The sequence below is a fragment of the Rhinolophus hipposideros genome (assembly GCF_964194185.1).
Source record: "Rhinolophus hipposideros genome assembly, chromosome: 2".
Classification (NCBI taxonomy): Eukaryota; Metazoa; Chordata; class Mammalia; order Chiroptera; family Rhinolophidae; genus Rhinolophus; species Rhinolophus hipposideros.
In genome coordinates, this window is record NC_138048.1 from 43,066,138 (window position 1) to 43,089,958 (window position 23,821).

Sequence of the window (23,821 nt, forward strand, 5' to 3'; positions counted from 1 at the left end):
CCTGTACTATAATCTCCAGGCTGGAGTAGATTAGAAAACGAAATATATTGATTTATTTGAGCACTGTGTCTTAGAATTAAATTCAGGAAACTCTTACATAATTATTTATGTAATTTTCTCCCCTTTCTATAAAGTGAGTCTTGGGTAAGGCTGAAGTATTCTCACAGTGAAGTGCAATTATCACATTTTTTCATCAAAACAGCATCAAATACTTTGGCATGCAATATTCTGAAATTTTCGGCCAATACTTAGAATTCCTTTGGGAGACACTAGGAATTTATCTCAATGGTCTTTGAAACAAAACAAAACAAAACAAACAAACAAACAAGACCCTATGCCCTGTTTCTCCATTCATACCAAAGCCCTGAGGTATCATATGCTCCATTACTACTAGCCATTTAAAATTCTAATATAATTGATAATCATAGTACCGGGGAGAGAAGGGCTGAAGAGAACAGCAATTTATACCTTCTTCCCCAAATGATCTTGGTCCTATGTATATATTTTTGATTGCGTCTTCTCTGTGGCCCTCTGTGAAGGCTTGCTAGAGCAGGACATAAAGTGCTGCTGGCCCTTTCCTGAGAGTCAGCAACAAAATATCCATAATCTCTGTGGCTTTTGGTCACTGGTGGAGTTTACATCCCACAAGAACAGGTTTTCACTATTGATAATGATCTTGGTTGTCTCATCTCCTTTGAGGTTCAAAGAAGAAGACATCTTCATATGAGACAATTACTGATCCAAGATGGGTGGCCACGAGGGTAGTGTCTGGTCAGCCAGGTTCCTCTGTGGCTGTGGTCTAGAGACAGTCACTGTTAGGGATTTCTGTTGGACTTACAAAGAGGGCACCTTAGAATTGGTGTTGGCGTCTTAGGATCCATTTCATGAAGCTTTGACCTGATGTCACTGTCTTTGTAGGAAAAAGTATGTGAATTACATGCTGCATGGCTAGCACAAAAGGGCAATTCGTGGGAGATCCCAGCAGCCTGGGTGTGCTACCGCAGGTTGAAGACCTGGGAGAACGCGGAGGCAGGAGGGAGTATTAAATGCTCAAATGTTTCATTTTAGGAGACCCTGCTCTATTTCCCTTAGCAAATGTATCTACTTGAATAACCAACAATGGGTGGTAAAGTAGGCTCTATATCTCTCCTGAGAGCCCTGTCATTGAGCAGTGAATATTTCCAAAAGTGCAGCTCTACAAGAATTAACCAGAGATGCTTAAGATAAGGAACGTGTGTGTGTGTTTGTGGTAACTTGCTCAGTCCCAGAGATTTAAAAACAAGTAACTGTCTAAATCAATATAGTAGTCATGGGTTCAGCCAGAAGATTTCTGAGACAAAAAAGTTCACAGTTTTCGGAAAAATAGTGGCAAATGTGTTAAGGAAATTATTATCACAAATTGTTGAGATGAAATAAACTCCATGGCGTAAGACCCCAACACATTACTGTGAAATTTTAATTCTAACATATAAAAGGTAATCAGAAATAAGAACCATACCTTTTTGCTTGAAGTGCACGGTGGTGCCAATTTCTAAAAAAGAAACATTTAGCAAAACAAAAAAAGACAAAAAATTCTTTATCAATTGAGAATAAACACAAAGGGAGTCTGGTACTCTCCACTGAAAAGAGAATGAGAGAAAAAAAGGAAAGAGCATTCTAATAGGAACACATATTGGTAGAGATTGAAAGAAAGGCACATGGAAAGAGAGTGTTTTGTTGGAACAAATGTGCAGCTGGAGGTGGCAAAATCAATTTGCAACTACAAATACTTGATGTTACATGTGTGTAGACACATATAAGAACTCTGAGTATGATATGCAAAAGAACTCTTGACTGCAATTTAGTGGAATGATAGAATGAGTCTGGCTCCCAACACCATCCTACCATTTTGCCCCTGGTTTGCTACACTCAAGCCAATTGACCTTCTTGCTTTTCATCCAACATGCTAAATCCATTCCAATTTTAAAACTATTGCACTTGCTGTTTCACCTGCTTGGAAAGTTTTTCCCCCAGATCTCTGAATGGCTCACTCAGTCACTTTATTCAGATTTCTGCTAAGATATTACCAACCCAGGAAGGACTGCCCATCACCTTATGAAAAATGGTACCCTCTATTACTTTCTAGTCCTCTATCCTGATTTACTAATGTTAATAGCACTTGGCATCATGTTATACATTTACTTGCTTGCTTATTTAGTTTATCTTCTATATTAGAATATGTGCTTCAGAGGTAGCAACAGTGGATATGTCTCATCAACCATTATATCCCTGGTGCCTCAATTAGAGCCTGGCATGCAGTAGGTGTTCACTAAATATTTGTTGAACATATTAATAAATCTCAGAATTAGAAGAGCTCATATAGGTCAAATACTGTATTCCCTTTTAAACATCCTTATCAATTAAACCGTAATATTTTTAGAGTTTTAGAAGTTAACACGGAAAATTTTTGTAGGATGCCACTTTCAATCTCAGGACCAAGTGAATGGTTGGTCAGATATAGGAGCCCAAACCATGGCTGTGGGGTCTGGACCTTTTTTTCTCCTTGCATCCTTGGATAACATGCTTTCATTAAGGAAGTAAAGTGACTGGACTCTGAAGACAAAGAGAGCCTTTTGAATTAGACATCTAGTCACCTCACTGTCCTGCTTGAAACTTGTTAATGCTTGCTTATGGCTTCCAGGATAAACAACAAAATTCTTAGCATGGCTTCTGTGACTCTGCACCTCACCTCTCCAGCTTTATCAACGTTTATTATCTCTGCATCCCAGCCCAGAAGCCTTCCTTTATTCTCCATGGTATCGCAGGGCCTACGGCCCAAAGATATCTCTACTAGAAATTCCACTCATCCTTCAGAATTCAGTTATAACTTCCACAGGAAAGTGAGTCTCCTTGGTAAAGTTAAGTCCCTTTATTATAAGCTCTGCTCTCTTTTGTAACACTCATCTCAGTTTCAATTTCAAATACATTTGTCTGAAGTTTTGGTTAATGCTTGTCTTCACTACTGGACTGAGAGTTCTATGGAAGCAGAGGCTGTGTCTGTTCCTGTTCCCTGTTGTAGGCCAGCCAATGCATGAAGGCAATCTGAATGCTCAATGAGCCAAAATGGAAGATTTAGAATCGTTGAAATATGAGAAAAGTAAATATACGCCAAGCATTCTCCTAACAGTGGGTCTGAGACTCTGTTAAAACAACAGAGTATCTGAGTAGGTAAATTCTTTATTCTCTGATTGAGCACAGAATCAGATCTGCAAAGTTTCTGAGGATCAGTGCAACTTATTCCTCTCAACTCTTGTAGATTGTTCATTTGTCCATCCAAAGCAGGTCACAAATAGAAGCCCTCCAATAGCATGCTGATGTTTTCTGGCATTCTTATGATGGCTATAAGAAGAGCAGCACAGTCCTGGTCTGAAGTCCTGAAAATGTTTGGCTATAAGTCAGCATTAGCAAAACAGGTGTCAGCCAGGCTATGTGTAAGAGCAAGCTGTGTCTACACGTAAGGACAGTTTCCCTGCACTGGTCAGATGTGGGGGGCAGAGGCAGTTCCGTATGAATGTTCTTTTGTATCAGGATTGCTGATGGACCTCCAGGTACACTTCTGAAGATGCTCAAAGTCATCAGCACCTGCCCTTCTCTTCTTGAAGAGCTCGTCCATTACTTGCAGAAATAACGGAAGTCTTCTATATAAAAGTCCATACAGAATAATGGAGGGAGAATTCTGCTCCTCTCTCAGCAGAAGCCAGCAACTAATGTCACTCTCACCCCAGAAGTGAAGCCAGATTCCATCAATGTATAAAACACCAGTCTCTACCTGTTGACCACACTGATGTTTCAATTGTGTATTAAACATACTGCCACTTGTTTTCTTGTACAATACTAGCTCTGAATTTTTTTGAAATCAACACGTTGCTTTAAAAATGGTTGAACCGGCACTATAGAGAATGTGCTCATCATAATATGAGGAAACAGGCCCAGAGAGGCTAATCAGTTACCCAAGTTCACATAGCAGGAGACAGAGCCAAGACTGAAATTCAGAGTTCCCAGTTCTCCAGGTAGAACCCTGTTCATTATTCCCCAATATACCTCTGGTATTTTTATGAAAGTAAGGTTACATAACGATAGCCTATATAACTCTAGGGTTACACCTGGCACATTGAAGTGCTTCAGTATTGACTGGGGAGAGTTTGGCTCTGCCCTGGTGTGAAGCACAACTTCCCTTCTTTCTTCAGTTAAGCCTGTTGGCTTATTATTATTTGGAATTTATAAGGGCCCCTTAAGGTCATAGAGTGTTGCCCTTCACCCAAAGGGGCTTGGATCCATGATGGGACCATCTTCATGTAAAGAACGCTTGGTTTCCTCTGCTCCATAGGCCTCATGGGAATAATTGCAAGCAATTGTTCAGGAAACTGGGCAGGCAGAAAGACCAATGATTCTGCTTAAGTTAGGAAAAAATCACTTAACTTCTCTTTGCCTCAGTTTCATCATCTGTAAAATCGATTTAATTAATATGCTTCTTATAAATCTGTGCTATCTATTAGATAAATTAATTATCATACTGTACTTAGAATGCTGCCAGACACATAGTAAGTGTTCAATAAATAAGACTCAGATTTATGGTAAAATACCTTCTAGAGATGACTATCAGTGAAAGTTCAGTGGAAAAAGAGAAAAATATATCTTAACAAGTAAGGCATGGCAGTGTAGGTTCAAAGAATGAAATTTAAAACAATAAAACAAATCTACTGCAACAATACAGATAAACAAAACATTGAGAGAAGCTACCACATCGAAGTGATAGGGAGGCAGATTGAAGAGGTGGCATTTTGGTCAGGAGAAAACTAGCAATGCGCCTGGGTTAACCAGTTACTGGCACAGGCTTGAGGAAGAGTCTCTGTTCTAGATGGACTTGAGAGAACACAAACTCCCCTACTAATCAATTATAAAGAGCTCATTAAAAGAAGGATTTAAAAGTGTCGCCAAAATATTACACTATGTAGATAAAAGATTACAAAAATTCATATAAAATACACGTTTATTTGGAATATCTCTAAAAAGCAAACTAGTTTACCACTTAAATTTTAGGAAGCCCTCCTTATTGCAATAAATGAAATTTGGTTTGTGAAATACTAATGATCTTAACACTTGGAATCCCGTTTGTCTTTAGAAAAAGAAAATTGAGATCTTATTTGGTACTACTTTTTCCTACTATTCCCTCTTCTGATGGAATTGAATATTCTCTTTTGAGGAGCAAAATCTGGAATTGTTAGTATTTTGAGCCTGGCTCTTTGAAAAGCTGGTTGTGTGCTGCCATCTTGTGGTAATTCTAAGACATGGTTCTATATGCTGTCTAAAGTAATCACCTTTGTCCACCAGGTGGCAATAATGGGATCAATAAAAATGTTCAAGGCCTGAAATGTTACTCTCCAAAAAGGACTTTCCTATTCTTACAGACAAGAAAAAAAATTTCTTTTGATCCTTAAAAACTAAAAATTATTCTTCCTTTTTTAATGTGAAGGTGATCTCAAGTTCTTGAGAGAATCCTGCCTTGCCAGTGATATTATTTCTGTAGGCATTCTCTGAACACACTCATTAGAACATACCTAAAACGTATGATATTTATGCCTTTAAGGAAAACTTCTCTCCACATATTGCTTTAGCAAATACACTTAGCAAGTAAGCATGGCAGTGCAGGTCCAAAGAATAGAATAAAAAGATAAATCTACTGCAGCAATACAATGGGTTAAACTTTGGGGGAGTCTAGCACAGTGAAAGCTCTAGTATTCTCTGGAAGCATTATTGTCATAAGCCTGGATCTCAGCTCCTAATGAGGGGGTACAGGAGGTAATGGGGAAAAGAATTTAATACTAGAAAAGGCAAATTTATTTATGCTAATCTGTCTTTGACTTTTGACTTTCAGATTCTTTATACCCAGCCTTGTCAGACTAACCTACATCAAAAAGAGCTAAGTCAGCCTCTCTCATTGGCACAGACAAGGTCTTCTCTACTTTAGCCTCTGCTCACTAACATGTTTCCCCGAAAATAAGACCTAGCCGAATAATCAGTTCTAATGCGTCTTTTGGAGCAAATATTAATATAAGATCTGGTATTATGTTATATTATATTATATTATATTGTATTGTATTGTATTGCATTATATTGTATTATATTATGTTATATTTTACATTACATTATATTATATTATATTATATTATATTATATTATATTACCTGGTCTTATAGTAAAATAAGACCAGGTCTTATATTAATTTTAGCTTCAAAAGATGCATTACAGCTGATTGTCCGGGTAGGTCTTATTTTTGGGGAAACTCAGTATTTCTCTAGCACAGACTAAGTGTTCAATAGATTTGCTGAATAAATGAGTGTATGAATGAATGACTGAGTGAATGAATTAATTATAGCAGGGGTGTCCAAATTTTTTCAACGTTTTTCACCAAGGGCCATATGTGGTAAAATACACAAACAGCTGGGCCACTCACTCGAGGTGAAGTACTATTGCCTCACCTGGTTTATTTAAGTAAACTAAATATATTTTTGGAATTTGCTGCGGGCCAATTAACAATGGATCATGGGCCACAGTTGGCCCGCGGGCCGCAATTTGGACACCCCTGAATTAAAGCCTCAAGAGCTGTCCTACCTAATATTCTAGGCAAGGGGAGATTCTATTCTCCTTTTGGAACAACCACAACTTAATGCCAAGACAAAATTATTGTTGGGGATTCAGTCATTTGAAAAGCCATAAAGAGCTAGGAGGCCCTTTCATCAGTCCCCAAATCCTAGAAGGTAGAAAATTTTCTGAAGGGCTGATGAGCTTTATTTCAGAATACCAGCATGACTATTGAAAATTTAAACCTTAGAAAATAAAAATCCAAGCTTCGTTTCCATTCAAAAGCCAGAAGATTTATTCTTTCTCTTACCTCTCATCTCCTATTATGTGGTATGATTAAGTCTCTCTCTCTGTCTCTCTTTGTCTTTCTCTCTGTCTCTCTGTCTGTCTGTCTATCTCTCTCTCCAGAAATTAAAGTGAGTGTTGTGAAGATGAGAGATGCTTTATTAGAAACTCTAGAGTTTACTGTTTGGTAACCCTTTTATCACCTGAGGAAGTTTTCATATCTATGTTTATGAACAATTTGGCATTTTGCCTTTTTGAGTTCTATCTGGGAGAGGAGATGAGGGTACAACAAACCCATAGGAGAATAACTGATTTTCAGTGCTTTGACTCTTAACTCTTGACAACTTCCCTCTAATTCTCTGCTTGTAAGCGTTCATTCCCATACACATGTAAAATATGTAGAGTTTGGGGGTTTATATTGTTTGCATAGCTTTTCTAACTCCAGGGTGTTTATTTGAAAATACATAGCTCCTTTTTTAACCTCTCACAGCCATTTGAACAAAGAAACATTCTCTCTTTTGCTGTGTACGGCATAACTCTTTCTAAGGCCAGTCTTCTAACGTGCCACAGGTTTTGAAAATGACATATTAGTTAGAGAACTAAAATAAGTAATGGCACTTTTTTTCCCCCCTCTGGGCCAGAATTAGTAAGAATACATGTTTAGGGGAGAGGGAGGGTCCAAATTCAACAGAGATTTTATTTTCCAGTTACCTGGAAAAAGTGAGAGAGGGATGAGGTTACATCATTAAGACATTTAACAAAAGAAACAAAACAGAAGGTTCAACGTCACTGACGCTGGTTCAACGTCTTCCTCCGTCACTGACGCTGTGGACTTGCAGAATAACACTTGTAAGTTGCCTCCACGGGAATTTATGGTTTTTGTGCTCTGACTTATTTTTTGCCAAGGTTTTAAAAACTAAAACCTTTATAATTATAATGGCTTAAAAGGGGAACATTTTTATTATTTCAATTTTCAAAGCCACACTTTGAAAGTTATAAATTACTTTCTCGAAGTTTTCTCCACTCTGCTCCGAGGCTTTATGGATTAGCGGCTTCTACCTACAAGTATTATTATTTTTTCTTTTGACACGGGAAGAGATATGTCTGCGATTTCTATTTGGATGGTTAGAGGTTTTGATTTTCTCCCACATACTACATTAATGTTGTGGGAACCGTAATTCCTAATATTTCTATAGTAATGTTCTCAGTAATCATTCTGAGTCTAGTTGAGGGGGCGGGGAAGCCAAAATAGAGAAATAGGTTTAAATTTCAACCTTAAGATTCTATCTGTTTTCTCAGTTCATAGGTGGACCAGTATCCTAACTATGAAGAGAATTTATCAAACTGTTTTAGAAAATGAAAAAGTCTTAGCACGGCATCAATCTTTGAGAAATAATATTGGCCCACCTTAGCTAGATTTGGATCAAAAAGAAATCCTACACTTTACTTTCAAATATTTCTAAGGGCTTTTCCTCTTATAATTGACTGTGACCAGAAATGGACATCAGATGTTTCACACTCTTTTGGGGTGCATCAGGGACATGAATGATTAACCAGGATAGTAGTCACCTTGGACATATGGTGATAACTCTTTGCTGAATGAATGGATAAATCAAACTAAAACTAATGCTGACGTAATTTCTCCTTCTATCACGTGAATAAAATATTTGAGATTCACTACTTTTTTTTGTTAGTGGAACGACCTACAAACCAAATATACCATACTAAACAGAATCAGAAAAAAATTTTTTAAAAATAAAAGGTCATCTCACTAAAAAACAAACAAACAAAAAACCCCAAAATAACAAATTTATAAAAGGAAAAATATTAATACTCCAATTTAGAGAGAGAATGTCGGAGCACCCACATCTGAAAGGAGGATTCTTATTTGAAATCCTGGAGGTGACACAATGAAAATCGCTTGTGAGTCAAAGGAAATCTCTTCTAAAGTGAGTCCGGTTGGATTTGGGTCCTGGAAGAGCTTAGAGTGTGTTTGTCACTGTGGAGAGAACCCTGGCTTAGGTCAGGAGGGCTAGCTGCTTTGGGCCTGCCTCTGATATGACCTTGAGCAGTCACAGAAACATGTCCAGCCTCAGAGAGGGCAAACAATAGAGAACAGTTTAGGTGTTTTAACTTCAATATTTTATAGCACACTGACAGCTCAAACATTCAGACAAAACATTTGTTTATATCATATTAATGGTATTATCTCTGAGGAGAGAGATTATATATGATCTTTATTTTCTTCTTTATAGTTTCATAAATTTTCAAGTTCTCCTATAATGAAAATGCATAACATTTATTATCAGAATAGAAAACTATTTATAAAAACAAATCAATGCATTAAAAATACCCTCTAAATCTGGGGGAAAGTAAGTAATCGGTTTCTGATTATTTGGCTTTGGGTTGACATCATTACAAGAAGGCTGAATTACTCCCCCCACTTTTTAGTTGGCTGGTATCATATCATAAAACCATAGGTGAGGTGTAATTTCTGTAAGGAACATAGTCTTAACAGCATGAAATGACAGTGCAATAAAAAATGTATGATATGGGTTTACGAGGTCCTTCTGACTGCAGGCTTGGTGTAATTGCCCTGTAGAGTAAGTAGAGGGGCATGATTTGACTTTAACAACTCTGGGTTCTGCTCAGTGGCAATATGCATTGTCCCAGAAAATGCGGTCTCATCTAGCACTCCTAATACAAAGAAAGGCCTTCATCAAATCTCTTACCGCAAGTCACCTTTCTCAAATCCTTCGGGTTTCTTATTTAACCTGAGAGGCTTAATTTTTAATAATCAATGAATTCGAATGTTAGAGAATGCCCAAGGTGCTAAGTTTAATAAAGGGGTTTCCCTGGGCCGCTCCATCTCAAAATATGCATAAGGTTAGGAAAAACTCAGGAACTAAACTTACTGGAATCATCCAGTAAGTAAGGTATTTGGGCTAGATACGTGGTTTCTGTCTGAGAAGGAACAAGGGCTTCTATGAATCTTGTGCCTAGAATGTGACCACCTGACCTGTGGGCACTGTCCTGACCTTTTCTCCTTGTTGGAAGTAAAGACCAGTCAAGTGATTTAATGAAAGCTACCTCCCAGCCCCAAATCTACTTAGTTGTTGGCATAAAGTAGATTATGTTTTCCATGTTTAAACACATACATTTTAACTGTATTTTCAAGCTTTTCATGCCTTCATTTCTTTGACTTGCTAAAAATCATTAAAAGCATACGTTTGGATAGGTCTCTAGAGATTTTCATCCTTTCTGGTTTTCCTCTTTTCTACTACTTCCCAGTCCTAAATGATGCATTGCAGATCTCTCTCTCTCTCTCTCTTTTTTTTTTTTTTAAGGAGGCCGTAGCTCACAGTGGCCCATGCGGGGATCGACCCAACAACCTTGGTGTTATCAGCACCACTCTCTAACCAACTGAGCTAACCGGCCACTCCCCATATCTCGTTTTGGAATATATTTTAGATTTAAAGTCTAAGGGATTCAAGACTGTCTTGAATCCATGTAATGTGTTTTATTTTATATATTTCAAAATCAAACACATTCAAATACCATGAGCCAAGGTAATTGGCTTATGGAATTTGAATGCAGAAATAGCAAGTGAATTTGCAAGATTTCTTGGAGTTTTTAAGGCTCTTGGAATTCAGAAAATAAGGGATTCATAATGGTGGTACGCTCCTAGTCCTACATGCCTTGCACTAACCACCATAGTGCAGAACTTGGTAAAGGTGGGTCTGCTTTGGACCCTTCAGTGACTTTATTATTCAGAGTGCCTGGATGCTGCAGTGATTTATCTATAACTCCTGCTGTGTTACCTTCTCCAAATATAACATCACTGCCATGGTCAGGAGCAGCTCCTGGAAACTACTGCTGGCTCTTTACAACTTGACCGTTCCTATAAATAAAATAAAATCCTACTATTAACCCTTCCTGTTGGGAGGCTGAAAGTTTTCTCTAGAGGTTCTGCCGGATAACAGGCTCTCGGTATCCTCCAAAAACTCACTCTGAATAGTGCCACCGGCCATACAGTATACAGTATTCGTACGTGTTTGTCCAATTAAGTCAACAGGTAGTCTTTCTTGCCCTCAAAGTGTAACAGAGGTGGAAATGCTGATCCCCTTCCCTTTAACTCCATTGTTTATCATATTTCTTTTCTTGTTTTAAACAGGCCAGGTACAAATGAAGACAATTAAGAAACTCTTAGGGCAAAAATTGATTTTTCCCCCCAGATTTCTAAAATTAATTAGACTTAATATTGTTCACCTCTCTTTGGATTCTAGATGTCTGTATGTACTGGAATATTCTGCCCCTCTCCCTTCTCTCCTTTGTGCGTTTTAAATTTCACTTTCACCTGGAAGCCTTTTCCGAGCAGTCCAAGCTAGCTAAGGTATCCTTGTTCTGTGCCCCTCAAATACCCACAGGTATCCTAAACTTAGTCAAGTTTCTTGGATTGCTTAATTCAACATCTACTGCCCCATCTGGTGTGTAAGCTCTATTACAGCAGAAGCCTTGTCTGCTCATTCTCCACAGTTCCTTCCAAGATCCAGCTCTGAGCTTGGCACATAGAAATTATTAGGATAGGTTTTTTTTTTTTTTTTTTTTTTTTTTCCCTGAGTGAATGAATTGTGTAATCTGAATACTCTACATTGTTTTGTTTTTTTTAAAGGAGGCCGCAGCTCACAGTGGCAGTGTCACTTAACCAGGGACAGAAACTAGTTTTTCACTGCCCATCAAGAATGAAGGCTCTTTTGTGTGTGTGTTCCTCATGGTTAGAAATCATAAGGAGAAGACAACATGAACTCTGAAAGAAACTCTACAAAGCAAAAGCAAGTGGAGAGTACATCTGAATGCAGGACAAGAAGTCATGCTACTAACTGAATGACTTAGAGAGGGAGGTTTCATCCTCTAAGGGAAAACCAACCTCCAATGAATGAGATCACTCCGTCTTTTCCAGTACTGCAACACTAAGCAGATTTCCACGATGAACTTACCTGAGTTCTGGAGTTCCCGGGAGGAAAACAGAACAAATCTCCCAAGTTACTCTCTAACTTGCGACTCATCAAAGAGAAGTGCAAGCTACTGCGTGGTTTCTTTTGTTTAAGCTGTTTCTGCTCTCCAAAGATCCCCTACTTCTTAGTCATACAAAATCCACATGTATAATTGAGAAAGTCATTTAGAATGACTAAGCAACTTTCCAACAAAGAACATGGCTGGGAATGCTTGTTGCTATACAGGCTGAAGAGGATGAGATGGTACAGAGAATGGACATTCAGCCAAGGCACAGTTATCTCCTACTGTTCTTTCTTTCTTTCTTTCTTTCTTTCTTTCTTTCTTTCTTTCTTTCTTTCTTTCTTTCTTTCTTTCTTTCTTTCTTTCTTTCTTTCTTTCTCTCTCTCTCTCTCTCTCTCTCTCTCTCTCTCTCTCTCTCTCTCTCTCTCTCTCTCTCTCTCTCTCTTCCCTTCCTTTCCTCCCTCCGTCCCTCCCCCTCTCTCCCTCCCTCTCTCTCTCTCTCTCTCTCTCTCTCTCTTTCTTTCTTTCTTTTTAAATCACAAGGTGCTATTGTTGCCCCAAACAATATCCTCGTAGGCAAGTAAAACAAGTCATATTGAAACTGCAAGGTTTAGAAGGTGAGTGGTTAAGTCAGAATCTTTGTTGTATGGGGCAGATAAAGTAGAAAGGACTGATAGTTATGATTTACAGTAAAGATACTCTGTTAGTGATAATGTCTAGTTGTTAAATGTACATGTGTGTTACAGAGATGTGAGAAGTGTTTTCTTTTACAATCAGCACAGTGATAAGCAAAACAGTGTAACTATGGCAGTGGTTGGCTCTCCAGGGTCCAATTAGGAAACGTGATAAATGACTTGCAAGGTCACTCCCCTCACTGACTTGTGGTGAATATAAGCTGAGAATTCTTAGTGGAGTCTTAGTGAGTGGTCTGCCTACTCCCATCACACATCTGGGTATATACGAGGTCTGACAATTATGTTCGCAAACTCATCCTAGAAAAAGTGCTACATATCTCATTGCTGAATATAACTATGGTCACTTTTGAAGTACTCCCCTTGGGAAGCTATGTACAGAAACCAGCATCTAGTCCATCCTTCAAAGCAGTTTTGGAACTCCTTTTCTGGAATGGCCATCAGAGCTGTTGTCATATTTCCCTTGATGTCCTGAATGTCATCAAAATGTCTTCCTTTCAATATTTCCTTTATCTTTGGGTGAAGAAAGAAGCCATTGGGGGCCAGATCAGGTGAGTAGGGAGGGTGTTCCAATACAGTGATTTGTTTACTGACTAAAACCTCCCTCACAGACAATGCCGTGTGAGCTGGTGCATTATTGTGATGCGAGAGCCATGAATTGTTGGCGAAAAATTCAGGTTGTCTAACTTTTTCACGCAGTCTTTTCAGCACGTCCAAATAGTAAACTTGGTTAACTGTTTGTCCAGTTGGTAAAAATTCATAATGAATAATCCCTCTGATATCAAAAAAAGGTTAGCAACATCATTGCAACAAGTTTACAAACTTAATTGTCACATCTTCTATATGTAATGCAAGGTGAATATGGTAGAAAATGTAGAGAAAAAGAATCAAGAAATATAAATCAGGCATATGAATTTCAAGTGAAAAAGAAAGAGAGCCAAGGGGCTGACTGAAATTCAAGTTTATACTTTCTGGGGGCTATGATATGACACTTGTCAGGGGCTGAGACTGTATTGATGATTAAGTTCTTGGAAGACTATGTGTGATTTTTTTTTCTTTTTGACTCTAAATAGTGCCACTTCCTGTAAGGACTCTTGCTCCATACAGTGTACCTGAATCTAGAGCGAAGTTCCTACAAAAAAAGACTTCCTTCTTGGCTAAAGTAAAGCTTCTCACGGTAGATGCTACCCTCCTGCTAAATGGCACACTGACGCAAACACCAAGGCAAGCTCTGTTGGGGGTGCACTCTAAGGACCTGAGTGACCTGCATCAGCATTTTCTGACTGTTCAAGAACATGGTCTTCTCACCCTGTGGGGCAGCCTGCCAACATTTTCTGCTGGAAATCTCACTGAGGAGCTCTTCTTAGGCAGCTTTATTCCTTTTAATTAAAAAGACAAGACTGTCAATTACTTAAACTTAATCCCCAAATGTAATTGTTACTTTGAAAGATATTTTGTCCCCCGTAAAGCTCATGGAAAAGAACTATTCCCCTCAAATTAAAATTGAGTGGGAGCTTGGGTTTTTTAAAAAAAACGCATTCATCTTCAAATCCCTGCTGGTTCTATAAATCTAAACAGCACAGGGAGATCCCCAGGAAAGGCTGACTGGTATAGGCAGATCCAGATGAAGGAAATAGGGAAAAGCATTAGAAAAGAGTACCAAGCTCTAAAAAAATTCTCCTACCTTTAAATCAATCCTGTAGGATTTCTAGCCATTTAGCTTGAAGCTAGCGTAAATTCTGAGAGAGGACACACTTCCAAGCTGTTGTTGGACATTTAAACAATAGGGTGAATAAATTTCAGATTTATTCTTGCTAGCAAATTTTAACAGGGAGAGAACAAGAACTGTTAAGGAAGCAGAGCAGAAGGAAGAAGGGAGAGGTGAGAGGAGTAAGGCACAGAAATGGATGCAGCAAAGACAAGTAAGTGCCTGCTACACCTGGGTCTAAATCATTGGGTTGGGCCAACTATTATACAGTTGGATCTAAACCACTAGATTGGCTCATATGATTGACTGAGGCCAGGTGAAGTATTGACACAACTACTCCACTTGGTTTCCTACCAATGAAAAAAATCAGGCGGCAGTCAGATTTTACTCCCAGTAAAAGAGTCAGGGGATGGTTATCCAGTAATAATGTTAACTCTTAATTATCTTCATGTGTATAAATCAGGGCCTGTGATTTTGCTGTAAATTTGGGTTGACACGGTGGCCAAAGTTTTATCAGTAAAAATAAGGTCCTTGTTTCCACCAGTTAGGGGGAAAGAAGCGATGTGTTTAAAAACTGAAACCTCTCCTAGGACATGTTTTACACCTTTGACCACAAAGAAGGGCAGGTTCTTTAGATTGACAAGTTCAGATTAATCTAACAGGTGGTAATGTGCATGACGGGCATCCAGTGATGTGTGTTAGTGTATGTGTGTGTGCCACACAATAGGAAACTGTGCAAGTTGCAGCTCTTCTTAAGTGTAATATTATGAGGCTGGTGAAAAATAATGAATTATTTTGTATTCGGCCTTGGGATAATTCTTTATTTAAACTTATTAGCAGTGGGGCATTTTAGACATCCCTAGAATCCATAATACGTCAAAATACAATGAAGCCATGCTGAACTTATATCTAGTTAATATCCACACAATAGTACAACAAGTACATCTCTAAATATCAGTACTTTGAAAATTATGACAAATATGTGTCTCTGCATACGGTTATTTTAAATTCAATATATTTTCTCCCTAGGAACTTGAAGCACTCCTTAATATATTATTTAAAACACCACTTTGAGCTTGTAGGCATGAAAAATATAATTTCTTTCCCATTTCACAGTTGGAAAAACTGAATTAAAGAGAACAATGCTAGTAATTATCCATGATTAATAGAGGTGTGTATGTAAATCAGCCTGAAGAAGTGTGTGAAATTAGATATGCCAATGCCAGATAGCTTTGCTCATGGTTTTAAAAGATGAACACTTTCATATAAATCTCTGTGTGAGTTGAGTATATTTGGAAATGGACTTTGTAAAAGTGTATTAGGTAACTGCGTATTGTGTATTATAAGCATTATAATAAAGTAAATTAGATGAATTTTTAAAAAAATTCGTTAAGGAGATATGTATCTGATGAACACAAATGCATACATAATGTTTATTTAAAATGTACTATGGATTTATACATGTGCTTCTGTGCAGTGAGGAGTAGACTGGGATTTGGGTACACTATAATGATTAAAAAGTATGAGAGAAGGTGTATGTTAGTTTCTTAGGGTTGTGGGAATTAATTGAGTTAGTACATGTAAGAGGCCTTAGAACTTTATTGCTACATGAGAAGAAGCCCACTATTGGTGTTAGCTATTATTATTATTATTACCATTAGTATTAGTCATGGTGAAAGGGCTGTTATAATAAGAAATTGAAAAGAGGCATTTTCTTATTGATATCTGGGATAATGGCCTACAGAAAATAAAGAAAGTTGTAGGGATTAGGGATTATCTAGTCATCTTCACGGCATGAGATAGTTTTAGGATTTTCCTCCCAGTTTTCTTCATACCCAGTGGAGTCTGATTTTGAGAACCCATTCCTGGGAGTGCCAGGTGAGTTCAAGTATATTGGCTCCTCCTATTGTAGGCAGAATCTGGCTGTACTGATGCCAGGCCTTCCACCAGTCTCCCTCAGGTGGAAACATGCCAGGTGGACTTCTGATATCTGCAAGCCTGGTTTGTTTGTGGATTGGATTTTAATTTTTTTAAACTTTAATTTGGGAGGGTTTTGTTTTGTTTTCAGAGAAAGCTTTAGACAGCTGTATTAATCATGCAAACCCAGCCATGTGCAATGTGTTTTATCAATGGAAAAACAGGAACTGAATAGCAAGTAGCTGTGAACAAACCCAGTTCAACGTCTGCACCTAGAAGATAACCTCAACATTCCCCAAACCCACTTGCCACACGGGGTTAGTGAATGGAAAGGCTGTTCACTTGGGATAAATAATCAGATGGGAGGTAAACAAGTGAGACATTTCAGGGTTATTGACATTTTTTTTTTTTTTTTTTAAGTTGCAGTGACTGGAGAAAGATGGGCTGATTGAGCCCAGAGAGCCCCAAGCTCCAGGGAATTCCTCACTTGAGGGTGATAAAAACAAGGCAATGTCGGTTTGTCCTTGTCCTTTTCCTTCACTTCATTTTAACTTTCTGAGGCTGGTCTGGTCACTTCATTTTGAACCTGCAGTCCTAAATGTGCGGGCATCTCTAGATGCACTGACATCATGAAGGACTAGGCACAGTAAGCTCACGAGGAGGAGAAAGGAACAATGTTATCATTTCCCAGGATTCAGAGGCCTCGGGGAAATGATTTGAGCCTAACAAAGTGAAAAAAGCTCCCTCAGATGTAGACTCTTCCCCCATTTTACAGTTCAGTGGAGTTTCAGCAGCATATATTCAGGGGTACTTATGTAAATATATACCATTCATGGGCTCATTTCAGAATAAATAAACCTAAATTAAACTTAATGAGAAAAACACCTATCAGAAACAGATCAAAGATGGAACACTACTTTAAAAAAAATGTATATACATACTATCTCTTTTAAATTAAGAAGCAGGGACGAGCACTGCTTTTTCTTGTTTTGTTTTTGGCAGAATAGAAAAGGACATTTGAAAAATTTCTGATTGGCCAGAAACAATACAAATTATCCTTTGGTGTAATTCCAGTATTATCATCATCACTGCAGAAAATCAAGCAATATGATGAAGGAAACCCAAGGGAAATACATTTGATTTATTGAGCCTTGTTTTTGTTTAATCACAGAGTGAAGGGGTTTAGGACTGAATTCCTGCTGTGACCCTGCTGTTTATCCCCAGTCAGCTTGATGAGCCATGTAGAGTGGGGGTGGAGGGGAGACCCTTCGATGAGGGATATTAACAATGAAGCACTGAAAATACACATCTTTTCTGTTATTAGAAAGTAGGAAGAAAAGTTCTCTTTTTTATGATAGGAGGACAGAAAAGGACCTTTGGGACTTGCTCCTACTTTCAAGACACCTTAAGGAAATTAACTGGTTCAAAATTCTTAATGCCATTTGCATTAACCAACTGCTTATAGACATCTTAACACTTAGGGCTGAAATGTAGGATTCCACATAGATGACAAAATGCAATATTTAATTAATGAAGGTATCTTGTGCACTAGTTATGATCACAGTGAGGCAGGCATGCCTTTCATAGATATTTCGGTACTTAAGTGGCACTATAAAAAAAGTTAAGGATTCTATATGTTAGTATATTTTTCCCCCCAGAGGAAACTGCATTTCCGATTTTGATTGGAAAGGAGAGGAGAAAGGGGATTTGATCGCTACAAAAATCAAGTCTTTGTAAAGAATAGGGAACTTAAGATGGCACTATCTTTCTATACCAGCTTCTTATACAAGCTATCCCAAGTCTCTACGAACAGCTTTTCAATTTTGACCAGCAGAAGCCCAAAATATTAGTAGTCAGATAAATTATATCCTCTAAAACTATTGGAACTACGAAAGCTATCTACAGTCTATCTACAACGTAAAATCAAAGTAGGGTCATTCTCCAATCAACAATTCCGTTTGTGGGAAAATATCAAGCTCAACAGAATCCCACATGCTCCATCCCTGGGTCAGACTGTTTTTCAATATCCAACAGCTGTCCTTTGTGAATAGTGTCTGGTTTCATTTTGTTCATTTTGTTACATATATCAGAAAGCATGATCAGATGAAATATTTGAGCTTGTGGCTGCACAACTGCTCTCACAAAGGACAACCTAGAGTCAGTGATACGGTGTAAAGTTCACCTTGGATGGAGCAAGACCTCTTTGAAAATGTTATCCACTGGGACAAATGTGTATGTATGTGCTTGTCACATCAAGATACGTACAAGATGGCAACATGATAAAATGGTGTCAATCTCTGCAGCAACACTAGAAGATAAATGTCTTAAAATAACTGTGGCATGTCAGGAATTCAAAATGGGATATTTTCCATGACACGAAGCTTCATGTTAAGTCTAAAAAACAGGCACATTTTAACAGTGTTATTTTTAGTGGCTGGCATAAGAAACAGATTTCATTAATGTTTTAGGGGAGGATTTTATTCAACAGAGTTCTAAAAATAGTTTGGATCTTTCTTCAAATTTAAGAGTAACTTTTATTAAGCTTTCTAATTGATCCTTAAAACCTTGCAATCCTCCTTTCAAATATAATTATTAATAAAATAAGTTTGCATATGTATGAGTACATAGATATGCAAAAGATTGCATTATTGACAATCTGAATATCTATAACCAATTCTGGACTAATTTGTAGTTCAGATGAGTGTTAATGAAACATGATCTGTCTTCAAACTAATAAAACAGCAGCTTTCCACCTTTAATTCTGAGCACATTTTCTTTACAGTATATATACTATAATCTTGTTTAATTGGATTTATTTTTTGCACATTAGCCCCCGCATGGCCTACTTTCCATTTTTTCTCAAGTCTTTGAGTGTTATTTGCAAATCACTTTTCTGGAATTTAATTTCAATGGTAGGTTGATTTCATTTTAGATTTTTTGGTAATGTTTTCATTTTATTTGCCAATTTGCCTTTAAACAGCCTTAAACTAGAAGGTTGGGGCTGCAACTTGCATCTAAATGTGATGTAGGAGGCAAAATTTAATTTGAGTGTGTAGAAAGTTTTATGAAAAGGAATACAGAATGACTACCTTGTTTTCCCCTTTTGTGTTTTCCAAAATAGTTATGTTTAAAAGGAAATGCCCCTGAATTGGTCAAGATTTTAAGAAATAGTAATGTCCTTGTAATTGGGTTTAGCTCAACCTTAGGAAGTAGATAAATTCATTTTTACAACCCCCAAATGTGAGGGTGGTCAGTTAGAGGATTTGTATTTCTATGAGCTATAGGATTTAACTGGTTCTGTTACAAATATGTGAGTTCATAATTATCTTTAATGCATACTAATTTAAGAAAAAATTGCTTTCTGAGTTTAGTATGTCTTCTCAACTTGTAGTTAAGTTAGGTGACGGATCTGTTACATGCTTGTCAACTGATGTGGGGCAACTGATTGACTTTCTTTTGAAGGTTTACAATAATGATTTATATTGGATGTTAATTTTGTGAATGTGTTTCCCCCTTTGTGTCTTTTCCACATGATAGATGATGGAGAATGACCCAGCAACAGAGCTACAGTGATAAAAATCATACTGACCTTGAATGGGGTAGGGGCTTGTGGGTAAAACACGCTCTAAAGGGGAAAAATAGTAAGCATCATGGAGAGTTTGTATATAAGAGAGATATGTATCTATATACCTATGTATATCTTACTCATGTTGAGCTCTTCAGACAATTATAAAACAGATGAATTTCCATGCCTATAGGATTATATCTCCCATAAAGCGTTTGTCTGTTTTTCCTGCCAACACTGAAGTATCAAGAGCTATGAGTAACACTTAAAATCCAAATCCTTTCAAAAAACCTATTATAGTAACCCTACAAACAGCACCATACCCTTCAGTGGAAAAAACGACGACGAAAATTAGAGGATTTTTTGGAGGACTGGGGTTGAGGGTGTTTAAATTAGTAGTAATGAAATTCAGGTTATGCATTTTGTTCCTGGTTTTGGTCTCTTTAACTCATGACAGATGGACCTATGGTAGCTAAGGATTCCTTTCCTCTCCCTAAGCACTATAGCTCATAACAGCTTTAGCCAAGCATCTGGAAAATTTATTTTGGGAACTACTAATTCAAGTTTTCCCTCAGGTTTTTACTTCCATATTACTGATCAGTGCAAGAATAATGGCAAGATACTAAGTTTCTGAGCATGATATAATTTTCGTTTTAGTCTTTTCCTTAATCCCACCCTCTCGTGGGAATACAATCTCACCTGGAATTCGATCAACTAGATCAAATTTGCTTGATGATAGATACATCCTGTTGAGTCACAAGAGGTGCTTTGCTTTGAAACACTTGTGTTTTGGCTAATGTGTCCCTCACAGTCCCATCCCCAAACTACTGACCATAAATTGTACATAAATTCAGATTTTAAGGTATCCTTTACTTATCTCATCCACACTCCAGATTTAATTCTAAATGTCCTGCTGAGGATCTTTCAGAAAGGCAGAATGGTACATTAGTGATATGCATTACTTGCTACCCCCAAACCCTTTAGTGTAATGTATTTAGACACACTTTTCTATATTCCTCCTAGCAGCTTGATTAAACAAAGACCAATGATAAATGAAACTAAAAAATCAAAACCACAAAGAGAAAAGCATATGTGTACATTCAAATTTGATCTGCTTGCCATTTTGTACCATAAGCTTAGAAAGCATAGATTTTTGCCTGGAATTTGGGCACTCAATACATCTGGACACAGAAAACCCAGTCACCTGACCAAGTGGGCTTTTTCTCTAGCGTGGCTGAAAGTTATAGCATAAATGCCAAAGTTTCCTAAGCGCATTAAGATAGAACAGGTCAATAACAGCGCAGTGAACAGCTGTGTCTTAGTTACACAAATGTCAAGTAGAAAAATGGTTTAAACCTCCACTGCTTATTTGGTGTTAAGTTTCCAGCTTTGAAAATAAATAGCTAAACTGCTTTCAGCATTTATGTAGCAGTTGGAGACCACTGTCCCATATTATATTCTATCTACTGTATTTTATTTTTATTATTACCATTATTATTCAGACTCTTTAAATAACTCAGCTTAATATTTTCTCATCACACTGTTCACAGCTGGCTAAATGCACTCTGCCCTCATTTCCACAAGACCATTTGTATCGCTAAACCATCTCATCCACCCTCCTTGCACTGCCTGTTCAATGGCTTCCCAGCTTGTTAATATCATCTTAGCTCCACCCCGTTATCATCATCTGAGCCCTATCACGCCCCATTAGTTATTCTCATCCCCTTAATTCCATCCTACTGATACATCATTCCTTAGATGCATCCCATCCCAGCTTTTGAGCCTTACTCTTCCACCATCATTCTGCTGTATTTTCCAGTTTTTGCCAGGGCCTGTGGGCTCCTGTAAGAGTGTGAAGTAAAGTAAATGCCACTGAAAATGAAAAAAAAAAAAATTCTCCAACTTTTGAGATTCAAAAGTAGGGGAGGGCAGGAACCTTGGTGTTATGTGCTTTGTCTTTTGGCTGCTAATACAGGCATACCTTGTTTTATTGCATTTTGTTTTATTGCACGTCACAGATGTTGCATTTTCTATAAATTGAAGGCAAGACCCTCCACCAGCAAAAAGATTATAGTTTGCTTTATTGCAGTACTTGCTTTACTTGCTCAATTGCAATACTTGCTCAGTTGCAGTGGTCTGCAATCGAACTCACAGTATCTCTGAGGTATGCCTTAACTTGAGTAGGTCAACCTAACTTGGCAACTGATTGGGAGGTTTTAGGAACAGAACTCTCAGGTTGACCCCAGTACTATGTTCTGTGGCTTTTAGTAAATCCCTTAACTCTGAGCTTCAGCTTCTTATCTGCTAAATTAAGGGATGAGGTATTATTGGCTGATTCTGCTGGGATTCCATGAGAAACACTTAAATGGGCATTAATATCTCACAAGAAAACCTTCTGAATTAAAATAACCTAAAAGACAAAAGCTGGAGTTTTTGTGTGTGTGTAGGTTTGTGTGTGTGTGTGTTTGTGCGCACGCGCGCGTATATATATATGTATATATATATATATATATATATATATATATATATATATATACATATATATATGTGTATATATATAATTCATTAACTCCGATATGCTTTTCTTTTAATTTCCAGTGAGAATTGCAGATATTCAGTGATCTTTCTGGAAGTCAGCATATCCTATTCTTGAAACTAAAACTAGTTTCCCATTTATTTTCTTGTGTATACACAGAGAGCCCTTATGAGTAGTTTACAGACAGTGTTTCAAAGCACACGTGGGTAGTGTTCAAATAGCTGCTCAAACTGTTTTATTATGTGGCATCCAGAAGTAGCTGGTGAAGAGGCTTTGCCAAGTCTTAACTAGTGTCATCGAGTGGTGCATATTTAAACACTGGGCCCCTAGGACAATAGCTTAAAATGGTTTCTAACGAAGCTCGAAGCTTGGAGGCCCTCATTTTTAAGGGCTCTCTCCAGGCTGGGTTGCTTAGGTAGTACTTGAAATTTAATCAAGTACAGGTTTACAAGTTAATAATCTTTTAAAATTAAAAAGAAAATGTAAAAATGGCCTACACACTGATGTGGTATGGATCAGAGCAGATTTCTTTGTATTTTTATTCTTTTGTACTCAGTAGTCTCAAACATCAGAGTAAAGAACCTTACCAATCCACATGTTGATCCATCCTGTCCTTTAATGGTCCTATGGGACTAGTCCCCTCAAGGGTCAAATGCTGACCACTAGGCTGAAACATTAGCTCATAATCTGAAGTGAACAAAGTGAAGTCAACGGTCTAATGAATCTAGTAGACCCAGGCTGGCGGGAGTTGATGGAAATGGAAGTGGGAGGTGACAAAAGCAGTGCTCTTGGGTGGGCAGGAATAGTCAGTGGAAAGACCTCACTAATTGAAAAAAAGAGAAAGAAATTAAATGTCTCCTCACCTCCAAACAACGAAAGATACATCTCCTAACATTTTCCTGCATAAACAGATCTAGATGACGAGTTGGTCTAGAGCTTGGACTCTGGAAACAGATTACCGGAATTTAAATCCCAGCAGCCTTACTCAGTTATTCAACCTCTTTGTATAATGGAGAAGTATACATACCTAAGAGGGTCATCCTGATAATTAAATGAGATCATGTATGTTAAGTGTTTAGCACATATGCTGAGTCCCTTGTAAGCACTCATTTGATAAGAGTGTGTTAAAAAGTGTTAAGAAGTGATGCCTTTAAAATCATCACCCTTATTCTTCCTCCCTATCTGTTACTTTAAAAGTAATTCAATGTAAGCACTGAAACAAGACTAGTGTCCTTTGTGGGCACATCACAGTCATCAGTGTGGAAGCATGGAATGTATTACGTGACATATGATGATGATGAAACTTCTCTTGGCATCATCAGAAGTCCAAGTCTTCATTCACGTGATGCATATTGCCCCAATCCCACAAGGAGTAAGGAGCTGAATCTTTGCCCATACACCCTACACATTGTACCAGAAAAATTATATAATGGAACCCTTTGCCCAGGATGAAGGAAAAGTTATAAAAGGCATTACTTGGA

General features: G+C 37.8%; 1 protein-coding gene across 4 annotated transcripts in view; it reads right to left on the reverse strand.

Annotated features, from left to right (window-relative positions):
- LSAMP (limbic system associated membrane protein) overlaps window positions 1-23,821 on the reverse strand; it is a 1,158,269-nt gene that overhangs the window by 9,620 nt on the left and 1,124,828 nt on the right. The window contains exons 7-8 of one of the 4 annotated variants that reach the window (XM_081074510.1): window positions 19,829-19,864; window positions 1,499-1,531 (exon numbers count right to left, since the gene is read on the reverse strand). The exons of the other annotated variants lie outside the window; for them this stretch is intronic. Coding sequence (XP_080930636.1) covers window positions 1,499-1,531; window positions 19,829-19,864 — 69 coding nt within the window. The remainder of the gene's footprint in view (window positions 1-1,498; window positions 1,532-19,828; window positions 19,865-23,821) is intronic. 4 annotated transcript variants of the gene reach the window in all.